This window comes from Atta colombica, unplaced genomic scaffold, assembly GCF_001594045.1.
Source record: "Atta colombica isolate Treedump-2 unplaced genomic scaffold, Acol1.0 scaffold92, whole genome shotgun sequence".
NCBI lineage: Eukaryota > Metazoa > Arthropoda > Insecta > Hymenoptera > Formicidae > Atta > Atta colombica.
Genome location: NW_017259586.1, coordinates 1,327,732 through 1,346,750, shown reverse-complemented (window position 1 = coordinate 1,346,750; position 19,019 = coordinate 1,327,732). Strand labels below are relative to the sequence as shown.

Genomic DNA, 19,019 nt, shown 5'->3' with positions numbered 1-19,019 from the left:
ATGATATATTCAAAGGGCACAACTGTAAATATTCTATGAAAAACTATAGAATATTTTATGTAATCTTCTACAAAATATTCTATGTCTCAATACGTGGGTTTGATCTTGTTCATATAAATTTAGTAGCAGTTTAAAACAGTTAGTTGATAGCAGTTAATTAACTGCAGATGTGCAGTGTGCAATTAATTTTTTTTTAATTAACAGTGTGCTATTAATTAATTTTACTTATATATTCTGAAAAACTTCCTAGAAATGTTCTTTTTATTAAAAATATATTAAAAATATATTCTATGTATATTCATAAAATGTTCGATTCAAATATTCCGAGATTATTTGTATTTTTAAAGATGTTCGTAGAACATGTTATCTAGGTATATTTTTATCATTGAAGAGAAATATATAACGATAAAAAAGGAAGAAAATTAAAAATTTTTTAGGCCTCTCATAAAATTGTGAGTGTGAAAAATCCGTCTTTGCCTGTGTCTTTCTTTAGGTTTTCTACACATAAAATCTGGACGAAAGATTTCGAATGAATGGAAACGGAGGAGAAAGTGAAAAACGCGAACAACTCAAATTAATCAGAAATGTACACGAGATGAATGTACACGCGACATTGCGAACTAATCGCATTTACGTTTTAATCACGTTGGAATGAAACTGATTTACCTTGGTTCAAGAGAATAATCTCGACAGTTGCTCTGAGAGGCACGTGGCGCACGTGTACGCATTCGCATATGTCACCCGCGCCGACGTCGCCGACCTGACGACATCGGCGTCGTGACATGGTCTCGTTGCTCTCATTGAGATCATCCTCGTTGTTATCGTTGTTGGTGCACAGCATCCCCGGAGACACGTCTCCACCTTGGGTCAACAGCGGTGACGGCGGAAATGTGAAAGTGACGTTGTTCACATTCAACACTCGCGTCTCCGTCCCACTGTTACCTAAAGAAGACGAAAGATATTCGCATTGCGATTAAATAATCAAGTTTATATCGCACATTTCTCTCTTTTTCTCTCTCTCTCTCTCTCTCTTAATTTAAAGTTACCCATATAGTCTTTTTATCAATTTGATTATACACCGATGTTTTCTCGATGTGCACTGCGAGGTGAGCGTTATAAAATTTCTTCTCCATGTGTATGAAAAGTGATGATTGTGCAAAGACGACTATTACGACATTTGTAAAGAGATTAATCTTTACAAGACAGAAGAAAGCCACTATAGTGATGATACTAAAATAATGCTATATCTTGAGATAAGAAATATAATAAAATAATGAATTATAACAAATCTTTAGGAACAGCTGTAAGATTAAATAAATCTTCGTTCTTAACAGCTTAATGAAAATGTAGTGTCACTCATCAGTGCTTTGTTAGTAATAGTTATGAGAAATTAATAAACAAGGTAATATGATTTTGAATGATATAAAATCCAATCTTTTAATTTTAGTTTGGTTTTCTTCTATTTGGTATCTTTTAATACTCTCCACACAATAATCAGGATTACAAACTTGAACCTCGAAAATTGCATTCAAATCTTATTTCAGAATTTTCGAAATTGTATCAGCTTTCTACATCGCAGCATTTTCATTTCAACCAAATTGGCCGAAATTTAAAAGTGATACATGTTTATATATTCGCGTATTTTTCTTAAATTTAATTTAGCTTGAATTTTTAATAATAATGTAACTTTTTGCACTAAAAAAATCATTATATATAACTGGTTTAATGATTTAATGTTTTATGTATAAAATCATAATACATTAAACCTAAGAATAAATAAATTCTTAATCCATCAAAAAATTAATCGAAAAGAAGTTCTGTGATTATAAAAAAAAGTAATATTATAATAATGGTGAAAGTGCTGTCTAATCGAGATATGCTATTATGTACAGAGTATGCTCGGTAGCAATATTTTAATAACCCGGATTTGAATATAATATGATTAATATGATGAAAAAAGCGGTGAAACTTAGACAGAATTTTTATTCAAGCCTGCCCGCGTTAATTAATGCCCCGTGCAATTACATCCCGATTGCATCTTAATTCGCACTTTCACTCCCATTAGGGAGCTCCTATTAATTTTTTACGCACCTATCAGTTCCGTCGCTTGCATCTTGTAGTTAATCGACAGATACAGTGTCACGTCCATTCCGGGCTTAGTCAGGATCTGCGGGATTTTACGGATGCTTTGAATATCCATAGCGCATAAATTTTCTTGATTGCCGCATTTCTCGGCAGGATTCGTCGTCACGGTCACTCGGTCTGTTCCTATCTCGTCAATATCACGCTGATCAATAGCTTCCGCCATTGCTGCAGGATTTTCCGAATTGCCTTTGTAGTTGAGTATCGCTGCGCCATTTATCGTGCTCGTTCCACATTCTTTTGCTGTGTGCACATTCATCCAGTAGGATCCGATGCGTTTACTCGCTTTGAGGACGAAGTCCGCTCTTTCACCTTTAACGAATATTGAAGACTATTCATCAGTCTCAGCGTATTCGATGAAAATCATGAGAAATCGGGAAATGAAGTTTTGCTTTGAGCAACGGTAAAGTTAAGGTTATCGATCTTATAGTATTGAATATCCTAACTTTCTTGTAAATCTCAAAGGATAGAGAACGTACGAGCGAACGTGCTACTTAAGATCCGATACATTTGAAAGTAGAAGCGTTTAAGAAAATAAATGTTATCATTTGCTATGTGAATTACAACTGAAGAATCAATAATTTGCAAGATTTTTGGCAAGATATTTTTACTGTTTTTGTGTCTAATATTTCTTACGCAATTAATTTCTTAATAGAAAAAATATGAAGCATGTAAATTGTGGAGGTGTTTCGATCAAACGTATTCAATTTTCTTCTTGACAATATCAAAAAATTGTTAAACCTATACTGAAAAAAAATTTTTGAAATCTAAGTAATATTTTCTTAAATAATTAAACATTTAAACATTTCTTAAAAACATTTCTTTACTGCAAATAAATATTTATTAAAAAAGGAAAATAATATTTAAATCAAATAATATATATTTAAATTTAGTAAACATTTATTTGCAATAAGGAAGTGTTTACTTAGTATTATTTAAAAAAATATTACTTAGATTTAAGAAATTTTTTTTCAATATACACAAAAAAAACGATAGAGTATCTAAAAATTTATCTAAATAATTTTTTTTCTGAAAATAATTTTGTTAGACCATCAAAATAATTACGTAGAATGCTTAAGCGTTGATGACAACGCTGCAAAAAGTTTTAAAATTGACTGTGTCTGGCAGAGAAAGCAGCTTTGTAATTGTCGTAAAATTGTCTTTAATATGATTGATCTTGCCCTTAGTTCCTCACTGGATCTAAATACATAAAAACCAATCATATTAAAGAATTTTACAACAAATTACAAAGCTGCTTTCTCTGCTGAACGCAATTATTTTAGCAAACAGCTTGAGCTTCCTACATAATTATTTTGCTAAATGCTTGAATAAAATTATTCTTTTTATATAGCATCGACATATTGCATTGACGAATTGCACAGAGATCCGATTACAAAGAAAATAAACGAAACTCCAACCTTTAGCTAGAGTAATCGATGTGACTTGTCGTGGCTCTATAGGATGTCCGTCAAGCGCGATCAAGAGAAGCGAATGGCCACCAATAAAAAGCGTCATCGGGCATGTACCAGCGCCTCCGGCATTAGCGATACGAAATCTATGACGTCGTCCTGGAATGACCGTGAATATGCTTAAAGGAACTGCGGGTCCATTGGGTTGACGACCTTTCCCATTGATTAAAAGAATCGCCGGTTTTAAATAATCCTGATTAAACGGTACTTCCGAAAGCGAATGTTGCCATTGGGTCACCAGGATCACGTGATTAGGATCGTCGATGTCATAAAGGGCACGATGGGGTTCTCGAAGGTCCGCTTGTCTCACGATCAATGATCCGATAATGCCATCCGTAACATCGGCTCCTGAAAACATTTTTTTTTTTTTTTTTTTCAAAAAACATCACACATACACACACACAATCAAACATTTTAAATCATAATTAATGATCAAAGATAAATTGATAATATAAAGTTAATATCAATATCACGAATCATTAAATCTATTGTTATATGATTATATTTAATTTAAAACAACTCATGAATCATATCATGAATATTTGCACGAATCATTAAATTCATTATTATATAATTACATTTAATGTAAAACTTAAAAATAAAAACATTTTTAAATTAATTTAGAATTTCATAAATAATCTTTATTTAAAGATAATTAAAACTCGAGAAAATATATTTTTATAAATAAATTTAGCTTTAGTTTATTATTAAATACATTAAACAAATATATTAATTAGTAGTTTAATTCAATAGCAATATTTGCAAAGTATATAAATTTTAATTATATATTAATTTTGTAAATTTTTTTTATCGCGATTTATAAAATATTCAACGTAAATAATAATTAGCTAGCAACCTGCATGTGCATGCCAGAGATGTGTGCCGGGTATGGAAGCACGAAATTTATATTGGAAAGTGGTGTAACTTGGTATTGGACATTGTGTGACCAACGGAGTGCCATCCATATAAGGCATTTCCATTTGTGTTTGTCCTCGCCAATGCACTGCAGCTGCTTTACCAGGAAGACGATTTATCACATCCACCACTAGGATATCATTTTCACAAACCTGTAAAAGCGTAAACTTGTATGAAAGTTCGCATTTAGATACTTAATCTAAAAAAAAAATCGCTCTGATATGTTTACTGTGACATTAAGATTGTGTCAACATCAGATCATGCAGAATAAAATAATTGCTAAAAAAAATTTCCTAACAATCGCATCGTAATGCACATTGAGAAATTAATGCCTAATTAAATTGATATTTAAAAAGATAGTTTCAAATTGAATTAAAGAAGAACACCCAATTATAAACTTGATTATTATTTAATCGCAACACGAAGATATGTAACACATAATACATAAATGTATAAATGTATTTTACATTTATGTAACTATTTTGTAACAGATATATAATATAAATATGTTTTGTAATTATCTTTATATATTGTTTCTTTTTTTTACTTTAAATCATTGTCACAATATGTATAAATATGTTAAATGTATATATACATGGAAATAATGATTTTGCTATAAGATATAAAATTTTGCTGCAGATCTAAAATTAATTTTGTTGGTCCAAATAATTTATGTAAGAATCTGAAGCATGATTGGCAATGCTGCAAAACATTTTAATATCTTAACAATTAGTTTTGAGTTTTCAACAAAATTATATTTAGATCTGCCTTCAATAAAATTTAATATCTTTTAGTAAAATTATTCTTTCCGTATAACTAATCTATTAAAAACTTCATCTATATTTATATTAAAAAATTTTGTTTTTCTTTTAATTTTACATGTTTTTTTAATATTCGAATACTGAAATTTAAATTTATTTTGAGAAGCATAATATTTATTTTCTTTTTTAAATGCTTTTAAGTTCAAATATCAGATTTTAAATAGCATGGATGTTGATATATTGATTTTTTTTCCTCCGTCAAAAATAAAAGTATTAAAAGTATATTAAAGAATATCATATAAAATGTCATAAAAGATTTATTAAAAGCTGCTAAAAGAAGTAATTAATTTGATTCCAAAAAAAGATACTTAATTTCAATCAACATTTCTAAAGCTTCGAAATATTTGCGGCCGAGGAAGAGCAATCAGATGCCTAGCAAAATTTGCTTCACTTCAAAGTGTTCACTCAGTTAAATAAGGCACGTGCACGAGATTATTCCTATATTCATGCAGTATAATCAATTACCAAGAGTATTGAGTACGTGTCTCAATCATCACACGACATTTAATTTTACTACGAGAACATTCATTTTCATGCAATTGCGAATTACTGATTGCAAATGAAGGCATATTGATGACGAAGCCGTCCGATAACCGATGCATGACTCTGTATATGAATTAATTATATACATACCTACAATCAACTCAATATTTTTCTAAAATTATAGTCTAAATATAATAATAGTAAAAAAACGTTCTTAATAAAATTAATCTTATATTACTAATCAATTTAATAATATCTATCATTATTTAATATCTCGATTTTTGATGTAAAATTCAAAATGAATTATTCATGAGTTTAATTAATAACTAATTATAGATTTGATAATATTCAAACTGATAATATTTATTTTTATAATACCAAATTCTAGAAAGAATGATTTATTAAGAGAATCTATAAATTTACGTAATTTAGATTTGATGAAAATAACTTTGTTCGATTATCAAAAATTATGTTGAAAATTTAAGCATAAACTTTGTTATAAAAATATAAATAAAAGAGCAAAAAAACCACACACCGGATATCGTTAGCGAAAATCATATATTTAAAAATTCATTAAATCAACATAAATAAACATAAACGTTTCGAGACCATCTTCAGTATGTAAAATAATTAAATAAGTAATTTTTAAATATATAACTTTCATTAATGACATCTGGCGTGTGGCTTTTTTGCTCTTTTATTTATACGTATATTGTATATTAAGTCACGTTTAGTAAATTTAATTTGTTACAAAAAGTTTTAACATTTTAGCAAAGAGTTTGAACACCTCCTATATGATTATTTTAATAGTCCAAAAATTGTTTTCAGATCTGTATATAGATAATTATTTTAATCCTTTAACAAAAAACTATTTTTTTTGTATGAAATTTTCCGTGTCTCAGATCATCATAAAATAGCAAAACGGTATAGAAAATTCGCTTAATGCGCATCCACTGCAGCATTAAAATATAATAACTTTGTATCTCCTACTTTCAATTATTTATTAATTTGCGAATAAGTTGTTATGGAATATGTTTTAATTAAAAAGAAAGGGAAAGTGTATGAGAAAAGTGGCAAGTGATATTGTAAGCAAATTGCGCTTTTACAGTAAACTTCATTGAATTCCCGGCGATAAGTGATGTACTCAGACTATTGATCGATGATTAAACATCGAGGTCGTACCTGAATACTAGGTCCTGGCATTTGACGATTGGCCGTAAGTATACCTCGTCTCTGTCCATCCGCGGAAATGCAATGATTGGCTAAGCAAGCTGTCTGATTCAACGGACAGTCACCACATGATCTATAAGAAATGTCGTAAAATCATAATTTTACCTAAAGCATATACATCAAGCAAACATCGAATATAACTATCATGCAACGTACGTAAAATATGTATTTATCTATATTTTATGTAATAATATATCTGTTTTTTAGACATCTACTATAATCAAATTGTTATGCTATCTCCTATCAATGCATAAAAACAAATTAGCGAAATTTTTAAAAAAAGCTTTTTTATTTGTTTTGTATAGATTTGTCATCGATCTTTTAAAAGTGTTTAAAAATGCATGAAAATAAATCATAATTGAAATTAAAGAAAAACAATCCAATGACACAATCTAATCACAATGTTTCAATTGAATAAGGCAATTATATGGATTATTTGCATGATTTGTAAATGATGGAATAAAGCGAACTATTTATATTATTTATTGTCAGAACAAATCATCGTCATTATAGATATATCACATGTATATTTTTTAGCAAAATATTTTAGAAAAAGTTAGGAAAAAATTACAGATTTTAATGCTGTATTTGAAAGTAATATAAAAAGTTTGACAATAATTTAAAATCTAAATAAAAAATTATTTCAATAAGAAGTAGATTTTTTTAAAACTAATTAAAATAAAATGAGAAAATTTTCACTCAAACTATATTATTGTTAAATTTAAATAATTTTATTAAAAACTGATTCATACCTAACTTTATTCATTTTTATATGAAAAGTATAAATTTTCAATTTCAGTCACTTTTTGCAAAGACTGTATATTTATCCTTTAACTTTGCACTTATTGCAGGTAGATATGAGGTACCATATGCCGATTTAATCTTCTTGATAGAAATACACAGTCCTGTAACGCGATTTTTTTTTTTTGTTTTGCATGTCGGTTTCGACGGACATTGCACGATTGATCACGGGAGTCTTCCGTGTTACATCAGTTAACGCTTAAGAATTGCATAACGGTTATTATACCGAGTCTAAAACCATTTTTTTTGCAGCGTTATGCTGAAATAATTGCTACATTGGTTAACGTAACAACGAAAAAATCGCTACAATGCAATGCAGCAATGTTGCAATCGCAAAAAGGAACTCTGTAATCATATCATAAAACGCACGTGAAGAGAAATAGATCGTAGTTTCCTCGCGTGAGGCAATTACGATCTGAAATGTGTTTTATTAGGTATACATAAAGATACTTTCCCTTTGAGTTCATTTTTTTGTTTGAATATTTAAATATTTTTCTCGATAAGAAATTTGGAGAAAATAAATTAATGTGACTTCATGTTAACTTTAATATAATAAAGATGTGTGCTATCATTTATAATAAAAACATTTTACAAAATAAAGATAAAAATTATAGAAAATTAACGTTGCGCAATATTTTGTAATATTTTCCTACAAGGCATTCTTGTCTAATTTTTAATCTTTCTTCTCTGATTTGTTTACCGCGCTTTTTCTATTTTATTTTTCATAAATATTAAATTATATACAATATAAAATAATATATACAATATAATATATCTCTAATATATTTCTTTTTAAGAAATATAAAAAACAAAATATAAAATAAACAATTAAGGATTAATTAAAAAATGTTTTCCAAAAAAAAAATCCTTTAAAAAATTTTTTTTAATTGTGAGAGAAATATAAAAGAAATAAAAATATAAAAAGACAAAAATATTATAATTTGATTATAATTTATTAAATCATTAAAACGCCTTCGATTATCGACATTACTGTGATAATCAGCGTGATAATTAGTTATTTGATAAATACATAAAGAACAAAACGGATCATGTGTCTTTTGACGTTTTGCTGAGAAAAATTTCTGATCGAAAATTAATAAACCAGAAATTTTTCAAATTAGTTAGTATTCTCATTATCTCAATTAATATTATAATAGATTCAATCATAAAATTCTGGTTTATTCATTTTCAATTAGAATTTCATCTAATACCAACCACATTCTTTTTCCAGTGTTCGTAACAAAGTTTTTCTTGTATTTTATATCATGAATATACGGATATTATATTCTCATAAGACAGATGTAAGACATAAGTGATTTCTGACTTACTTGCTGAGCGATTGAAAGACTTCTAACGTGAGTTTCACTCGACAGATCATAGGCCAATCCAAATGATGACACGGTCTGTCACAGGATAGGAATGTTTGTTCTGAAAAAAGAAGGATAGAAAGAGCTAAGAAAAGAAAAAAAATTTTTATACTCGAAGCGAAGAAAGCAATTTTCCTTGCCCCCATCAACCAGAGAAAAATACAAACCGGCAATCTGTAGAGATGAAAGTCCAAACTACATAGAAAGTGCCATATAATAAAGAAAAGTTAATGATGCGCATACACATCGGAGTCGTTGCGCAGATTAGAAAAAATAAAAATGCACTTTGCACATTATTACGAATTATCGCTAATACATAGCAAAGCTGATCCCTATTAAAAAACGATTTAAATCGTTTTTAATAGATATTATAATTCAGCTATTTAATAAACATTCTGTATGTATTCAGTTTCTTATATTATTATAAAAATATATTTTAGTATACTTTTACTGTTTGAATAGGGAAAATTGAAAGATTATCAAACTTATACGAAGCACAAGTCTAAATATATCGGCGCGTATAATTTTTACATACTAATTATTTCAACTTACTGGGCCTATAATTGTTAACATGCAAAAACGTGGCCGCAGCGACGATCATAGTAACAACCACCAGACATCGTAAAATATACGTAGTCGGTGTCGTCACATGATGAGGAACAGATTTAGGAGAATACATCGCCAACCAACGTTGTTATCGGACGATAACAAGAGGTGACGGCATTTATTCCTTGTGAGCTTTAAAGATCGACAGATTTTGGATGAACAATTAATTTTTATAAAACATACATGCGTCGATTAAATTACGAAAATTGCGAACATATGCTATTAAAATAGCGAGTATATTTAATAATCAATTGTCAAGGTATCATAAGTTTCTGTTAATAAGTAAGAGTCAATTTTTTAAATTAGATTGATGATTTTCTGCTGAAGACTGAGCCAAATGTCGATGTCAAGAATTAGAAAATGGTGGTGGAGAAAACGGCAGTGGAGGAAACCGGCTCTGAAAAGAGAAGAGTATTTGTACAGATGAAATCGAAAGTCGAGTCTGCCTCGTTGCTTTTCTCGTTCTTGTTAGGCAGACTCCTTCCAGGTCCAGGCTTTAAAACAAACCGTTCATCAATCAACTTTCATGAGACAACCGTGAACGAATTGCAAAGATTATATTTGAAAAGATAGATTTAACAGATGATTATTTACTATGACTAATCACATATTGATTTTATCAAATGCTATTTATCTTCTACGCAACTGCTTAACTGCTAAAAATTGTTTCAAATTACAAATTTTTCATTCAATTATAATTGCAAGTTAACAGATCATTGAAAGATTTTGTAACGGATGTACATGTGATGATAAGAATAACAAATAGCAATCATATTTTCTAAATGTGCGCAAATATCTCTATTTTATAAGTAAATAGAGGAAACTCAAAAGAGCAAGTAAGGTCAGGGACGTTTATGTGATTGCTTTCGTTCCCGATTAGGAGGAGATTATCACATAAAAGTCACGTAAAAGTGTATTACGTAGAAAGTAATCTAATCTATTGTATAATATTTATATAACGTGTCGTAATCCGGTCATGCGTCTGACATGCAGAATCACATATCTGAAAGTTCTGATCGAAAGCATTATTCACACTTCACGCACGAATTTCACCATAAAAATCTATTTGCAGTACGGGAGCGAATCATTGTAGCGCATAGAATATAAGATAATATATTATTTAAAAAATTCTGTATAATAAATTATTGAATATATTAATCCATTAATTAATTTCAATGTAGTTTACGACTTTTATATAAAATTTGTATTTATACAAAATCTAGAAAATATTTCAAATCTGTGCCAGAGATTCTATCCTGTGCGCAATTTAATTTACAACTATCAACGCACTGCGTTGCTACAGTTTATTTTATTCCGTTTTTTTTTTAAGCATTAGCCTTGTACATATGTAGTCTTCCGTTAGAAAACTCAAGTCATGTTTGCGTCAATAAGTGATCGAAGCAACGTATCCCGCAGTTAATGACTACGCAACACGCGGGAAGTTATCAAAAAGCAGCGTATGTTTTTAAATAACGCTATAGAAAAAAATAAACTCAAAAAGAAACGTGACAAAAGGTATCTTTAACGATCATGCGCAAAAAAAAAATATAAGAAGACGTATATGAGGAAGAATATAGATCTTTATGTCACTACATCACTGCGGACATTTACGTGGAACCGACACAACGAAACCGCGGATACAGTTGCACTCCCCGTCGTAGACTGATAGGAACATCGAGACTCCGAAATTCATGGCTGGAACGACGTTTCTCCCCGCTCCCTTTCGCTATTTCACATTCCTCCTCACTTCCTTATTGCTTTATGACTGAAGTATGCCTATGTACGCTGTGAGGATTGAGTCGCTTACGCATGTAAAAACTATTTAAAGCAAATGAACTCGCAAGTGGACTCTAAAAAAATAACGATTAAAATAGCACTCAGGTTGCAATAAAAATATCCACGATAACTTTACGAACATTCGCTACATGGAAATATTAGACTGCTTGCAAATTACAATTACGTTACTATCAACGTTTATTTAGATTCAATTACATTGAACAATAGGGTCATCAACAATAGAAAAACATTTACGTAAAAATGATTATTAAAGTTGATGATATAAAAACCTTTCCTCTTTCGAATATAAATTGCCTGTAATATTGTTGCAAAAAATTTTTATGACTATGTCGGTATATCGATGACGGATAAGTTAATCGGGATCGATCTGAAATTATTGAAGCGATAAATGACGTAGCATTTTTTTATTTTATATTTTATATCGATCTCTTCATCCATTTGTCGTACACTATTTTACTACTTTGAATTTAATATAAAACAAATGTCCTCAGCTTTTCTACAAATATTAGCGAAAATTATTGATCATTTTTGCGAATAGAAAATAATCTCTCTGAAACTGCTGATCACTTGCTATTTAACTTGTCTCTATACTAGCCGGTTTTTTTTTCGATATGTGGTTTAATCTTGTTTTATCCGTAGAAATAATTAATAATAAATTAGTATCAATCATTTTATCTAAATATAATTGTATGAATCGATTTCTAATTAATGTCTTGTAAATGACAGCTCAATGATGAGGTGGAACGACATTTGTGACCAAATATTTTTCTATCATGACTAATGAAATCGAAAAATGAAGCGAAATCAAATGATGTCTTAAAGATGCCTAAGGATGATTGGAACAAAATGATTTTCATAAATCACTGCACCACTGTTAATTATCGATACATGAACTCGCCATGTAACGGCCGATATCGTCGCGCACCCGGTAGTCAACTGACGAGGAGGCCCAATTTTGTTGCTGCGATCGTACAGATTGTGACGTATCATTTTCCCTCTCTCGTTCAGTGGTCTAAGTATTCGAGGATCAAGGATTGTAACCAACCGTTTTTTTACACATATCCCCGCGATTGTACCAACGCCTCGCATTTTCTATGTGGCGTTAAACATAAGCCGACCTGTATACCCGAGATATGTGTCAGAGGCTGTGTAACGAGTGAAAGTTCGCCCCCCCCCCCTGTGATCGAGGGGGGGCGAACCTACCATCCCCGGCACTATAGACTCCAGGTTCCATCTCCATCGGCCTACGCGAACACTTTCATCTCCTGACCTTTCTCCTGCTGGTCCAGCCGACGTATAGATTTCGCTTTCACTGATGCTCAATCGATTCCACTCTTACTTATGTATGTGGATGAACAGAAACAGTCATCACGCTACTTTATGGAAAACAAGTGACGTTTCGCTTTAACAGGATATGCTTAAGCTTGCAATTCTTCGGTCATTCACTGAGATTGCGACATCGTTGCTCGATCGAGCGAAACTTTCTAGAGAGAAAGATAATTTAAATGTACCTGATATTTTAAATGTACCTGTATAACAAACTCAGATGAAATCAATGAATTTGGTTATTTGAACGGAAATATACCTCGCGAACATTGTTATAACATCAAAAGAACTATTCAAATTAACACAATACGTATGTATAAAACATATGTAATATAAATACAGTTTTTTTCTTGATGCACTATTTCAAGATATAAAATCAATATTAAAAAATTTTCTTTTTTAGCAAAGAAAAAAAGAAAAGATGAAAGAGATATATAGATATTGTTTATTAAGCTCTGGAAATATAAAATTAAATAATTGATAGACAATTGATAAAGTAAAACCTATAAAAAATATATATTGAATTAATAGAAAATAATAAAAATTAATTTTAAAAAGAGAAAAGGAGAGAAAGAAATTGTGGATAATAAAATTTATTATCTATAATGCAATCCCTCTTTTTTCTAAAGCTATTTTTCTATCAAATCTTAAATTTTTTTCAAACAAGACCGCTTCTCTCTTTAAACAATCCGTGAACAATTTTTAATTAAAAATTATTATAAATGTATAGCAAGCAAAAGAATAAAATAACGAATGATGTAAAGCTAATTAAGATATGTTGGTTTACTTAAGTTTACAAAGATTAAATAAAATTAAAATTTGTGAAAACGACATAGCTTTGCATTTTCTCTGCGGAAATGAATTACGGATAACATACGAAACAATAGAGAAAACGATTGTATTTCCTGTCATCGTAACAATTTAAACATTTTCTCTACATGTTGCAAACAAACTTGTTAAAGATAGTAGACAAAGGAAAGATCAGTTTTGAAGATTAATAGTCGTGTGAACCTATAAAGGTAGTGCAATGAGCTTTCTGTAATAAGCCATTAACATAGAGAACAAATTTACTGAAGTATCTAAAAATTCAGCTAGATACAGAAAATAATCTGAAAATAATTTTATTGGACCATCAAAATAACTACATAAGACTTTCAAACATGATAAGCAATGCTAAAAAAGTTTTGACATTCCAGTTTGAACGTCCTACATAAATTTTGATGATCCAACAAAATTATTTTCAGATTTGTATCCAGCTAATTTTTAGATATTTCAGTAAAATCGTCTTTTCTATATATCAATGATCAGAAGTCAGGAACAGTTATAAGCGAGTCAGCAGTGTAACACAAGGCAGTAATAAGTCAATAAGTGACTGACTGCGTGGAGATGTAATTTCATTCCACTTCTTATAATTTAAAATCATTATGTTGATTATGTTAACGTAGATTATGTTATGACTGATCAATTATATGTATAATATATTGTTTGTTCTGAGAATTACCCTTCTAATTGACTGAAGTATAGTGACATAACGATCTTATGTGATTAATGCTGGGTGTAAGTTTTTTAAGATTTATGTAATTCTAACTTATCTCTAATATATGTTATAAGTGATAAGTAACGGCTTATTGTAAAAAACTCATTATACTTCGAAATTGATATACTTTAAAATATTCCTGTCCCCGAATTTAATCTTTTAGTAATCTTAATAATATGAAGAATAATACATGAATAAAAACTTTTTCCAATAATGCAATAATTGGTAATTAATATTTCATACAGTTATGACAACCGAAGCAAACATATCACAAAATGTGAAATTTCTACGTTTCTTTTACGTGTTATTATCTAATGCATATTAGATAACATTATATTGCATTATATAGATCCGTAATGATATTAAGTTATCTAATCGGCATTTTAAAAAACGATCATTATCACGTCATGCCAAGCAAATATTACTTCCTAATTTTGTAAGTAATAACTATCATGAATAATAATAATTTATTTCTCTCTCTTATTTGGCATCTCTCTCTCTTTAATTCTATTATATTTCCGTCTTCATTTGTCTATGAAAATGCAGGAAGAATTAGTAATGCAATTATTCACTGTAACTTAACACTGCTTGAATATTGCTCGAAGTGAAATTGCTCAGTCATGAAATTATCGAAGTCATCAATAAGAGACTGAAAACATTATTTATCACGTGAGAAAGTGAACGTATCCCGAGGCGTATCTTTCTATTGCGATAATAAAAATATTGTTCTGTTTTCTTTTGATAAATTTTTGTTTTAATCGTTATACTAAGCAGCAGTTGAGTAAAAATTTCTCAGACGTAGAAATGTTTTACTTGATAATTTCTTGCGTTTAACGACAATTGATTTCTTTCTATGAGTCACTGAGTGATCAAGATTTGATGTTAAAAAAGAGATTAATAATTTTGACATATATATAATAGAAAATGTAATCTCGAATATATATCTAAAGAAAAAAATATAACAGTAACAACTATAACCATACCAATTATACAAATTTTATATGCAGAATTAATATGCATACTTGAATAAATTATTTTATCTCTTCGCAACTCGGATCTTTAAAGACATCATCGATATTTTGTGTAGAAAAGCTATTACTAACGAAAGAGTTGAAATTCATTTTGCCAGCAGAGGATTCTACAATAGTTACAATATAAAATAATTTATTCGCTCTATATAAGTATACATTAATTCTATATACAAAGCTTGTATAAAGGTTGGAAATATTCTCATTTTCTGTATTGTGTTCAATCTAATAAAATAACAAAATATATTTTCTACTTTTGTTATTTATCAATTTTCGAAATAAAACTCTTGGAATATCAATGTGTGTATCACAACAGTTGGGACGGTTTCGGCGTACACAGAAAAACTTCACTATGTAATAATTGACGCATTCACTCGTTTAATTTGACGAAACGCATCTCTCGTACTTTTCACAATCCATTAAATACAAGTGTCTCGTACGTGTATTTCATTAATACAATTTCTAGGAAATAAGTGGTTTCATATGAGAGTTACATTTACGCAAGGCTGATCGCGACGATCGATTCGATTATCAAATATTATATATTGCAAATGCACAATCACGTATGTGTATATGATACATCGATTACCTATAAAAAATGCGATATAAATCACAATATAATCATCGATGAAACTACGGAAATTATATACGCTCATTTATTCATTATCCAAGTACGACAAATAAAAATTGACAGTATAATTGTAGCACTTTGTCGATATAATTAATCAATTCATCTTTCATACATTAATTATTTCTTATGCAATTTATGTATTTGATTAGCAAATACAAATTATTACGAGAAACTGGAATGAATCGGAATATTTTTACGCGTGATTTGTAATTTATATTACAACTGTTGTAAATGTCAAAATGTGAAAAGTTAAAATAAAAATAGTTTAACATTATTATACACAAATAAATAATCTTTAAAATAGTTATTAAAAGTTGAAAAAATATTTTTTAAGGCTGCTAACAATTTCACAATTTTCTATCCTTTATTATAATCAATTTTGAGAAGCTGATAAAACATATTTTAGATTTCTTAATCATTTTCGATAAATATTGGTAATATAATTAATTTATTGTAAAAATTGAGATTATTAATTTCATTTGTTATTAATTTATTTGTTTGCTAAATTGAATGTTTTAATATTTATTAAAATGATAATTATAACTACACTAAAATATTGAATTTTTTGAAGAATTTCAAAAAGTGGTATTGTTATAATCGAAGTAATTTAAAATGTTTTAAATATATTTTATACGCAAATAAAAAAAGCTGATCTCATTAAGATCTTGTCTCCTAATTGTACAAATAAATGACTATTATTAACAAGCGAGTAAAATCTTTTAGCAAAAAGATTATAAAATTTCTAGCACTTTTTTAAATATACTGGTTTATAAGATACAATTAAAATTATTAGAAAGTAAAACATCGGTGAAATTGACTGTCAAAAGGCATAAGCAATCAAAGGATATGGCACGACAGATACTTCTTTGAAATATAAAAGAAGAGAAAGTGAAAGATATTTAGTCAGTACAAAAAAGTATTGACACTTTGACCATTGTTACATTACGACTAATAACAAATTCAACTCTAAAACAAATGCATCTCTAAAACGGAAGTGACATTGAAAAGCAAAATCATATGTGCGTATATATCGATATTGCGACATACTTTCACACAGGATTCCCTTTTTATTTTGATATATTTTAGCAACATTTATGGAGTGACATAAAAAAAAGCATTCTTCTTTTCCTTTCTAAATAGAAAGGATTGATCAAGAAATTTATTGCTATATAATTTATTGCTATATAATTTTCACTCCGTTACGGAGTGAAATTAAGGTATGAATATATTATATGAATGTATTATTTATGAATACCGTATGATGCTTGCATTATCAGGAAAGCTGTACAATATGTATTATATGTACAATATATATTTTTTTTTATATCCAAATATGCTCAACAAAGATGACCTCCAAATGATAAAAATATGATTTTAAAAATACTTATACTTAAATTCAGTATAAAGATACTGCTAAAAATTTATGCATATAATGAGTATAAAAGAAAATTAAATTTACTTTAATATAATTACTTTCTTGTATTCAAGGCATTCGAGTCTTTTACAGCTATTTAAATGCATATAAATGTATACAAAATAATCTTTTAATATTATGTATGCATTGACTGTTGCATTTCATTGACATACTAAAAAAATACATTTGCATTTTTTTGTGAGAAGGCAAACCACTTTTACAAAGTAACAAAACTTGAAAAAATAAAAATAATAATATAAGGTATACGATTTTTCTGCATAAATAAAACGTAAAATTGCAAGTGAAATTTTATTTAATTATATATTATTTTAAAAATATATAATATCAAGATTTTTTTCTTTAAAAATAGAAGTATTTTATATTCTGCACATAAAATAAAAATAAAATTCTTTATTTATTATTTATGATATGAATTTATCAATTTATGAAAAAGAGATCATTGTACATCCAGATAAAAATTTATTAGATAAATAAATTATCTTTGTTATACTTTTGTTTTTATAGTAACAAACTTTTTTTTATTTTTTCGCTATTTCCAAAAGATAGACTCTTTATCCGCTTTCCATCAGATAATGTTAAGATTGATGGCATGTTTAGAAGCATGACAATACAGTATAGTATGTCAAGTTGTTATAGTAAATGCTATCTCGTATATCCGAGAAATGTAGCCTCTAGCAATCAGCATCCTTGCAGTAGAATTAGTAACGGAGATGCAAATAACGGTAAATTTTTATTAAGATCATTCACTTCTTCACTATCAGAGTATTTCAAGCATGCTTAAAAGCAACTTGTAGATATATCGTGCTTCGGAATAGGAAAGCTTCTATATTTCTTTTCCTATGGAAATCTTTCGTAAACAATTTTGTCAGTAAAACTTAATGAATATATTTTAATTCTCATCTCAAAATTTTCGAAGAGAGAGAAAGATTTATAATTTTAATAAAAATATTCTGCTCTGTGAGTCATGTGAGAAACAATTTGATAATATAATATATAGTTAAAGTTGACACATACGAATTTATATAATGCTGATTTTTTAAATGTAAATTTAATCTTTTATTTATTATTGTAATGGACTGAGGAAGACAAATCGAAAGTTTCCTACATATTATATTTTAACTGAGTAACACTCTAATAAACCATTTTATATTTTTGACCTAATTATTTGCTCATAAATTGACTTTTTATTACCATTATTTGCATTGCAATCTTACTCCATATCTCCATGTCATACTTTCTATTTTATTTCTTTTCTTATAAAATTCTTTTTTAATAAAATATTGATAAAAATTGATCTTTATTATGATATTTTTGTATTGTATACTTCTTAAATTTATTTTGAATAAAATTAGTCAGGAAATGATTATAATATCGCACTGATTATAAATATAAAACTAATAATAACATAATAAATAATATTAAAAAATAATT

At 28.6% G+C, this 19,019-nt stretch overlaps 1 protein-coding gene across 9 annotated transcripts in view; it reads right to left on the bottom strand.

Moving 5' to 3' along the window:
• Positions 1-19,019, bottom strand: part of LOC108693583 (laccase-4-like) — a 22,591-nt gene that overhangs the window by 2,451 nt on the left and 1,121 nt on the right. The window contains exons 1-8 of one of the 9 annotated variants that reach the window (XM_018202612.1): positions 12,501-12,519; positions 9,781-9,966; positions 9,190-9,289; positions 7,013-7,133; positions 4,468-4,678; positions 3,561-3,959; positions 2,092-2,454; positions 667-942 (exon numbers count right to left, since the gene is read on the bottom strand). In XM_018202612.1, the coding sequence (XP_018058101.1) occupies positions 667-942; positions 2,092-2,454; positions 3,561-3,959; positions 4,468-4,678; positions 7,013-7,133; positions 9,190-9,289; positions 9,781-9,907 (1,597 nt within the window). In that variant the 5' untranslated portion in view covers positions 9,908-9,966; positions 12,501-12,519. Of the gene's footprint in view, positions 1-666; positions 943-2,091; positions 2,455-3,560; positions 3,960-4,467; positions 4,679-7,012; positions 7,134-9,189; positions 9,290-9,395; positions 9,424-9,780; positions 10,483-11,124; positions 11,357-11,427; positions 11,636-12,500; positions 12,520-19,019 lie in introns of those variants that run through there. The other 8 variants (XM_018202605.1, XM_018202607.1, XM_018202611.1 and 5 more) reach the window with 8 other exon arrangements.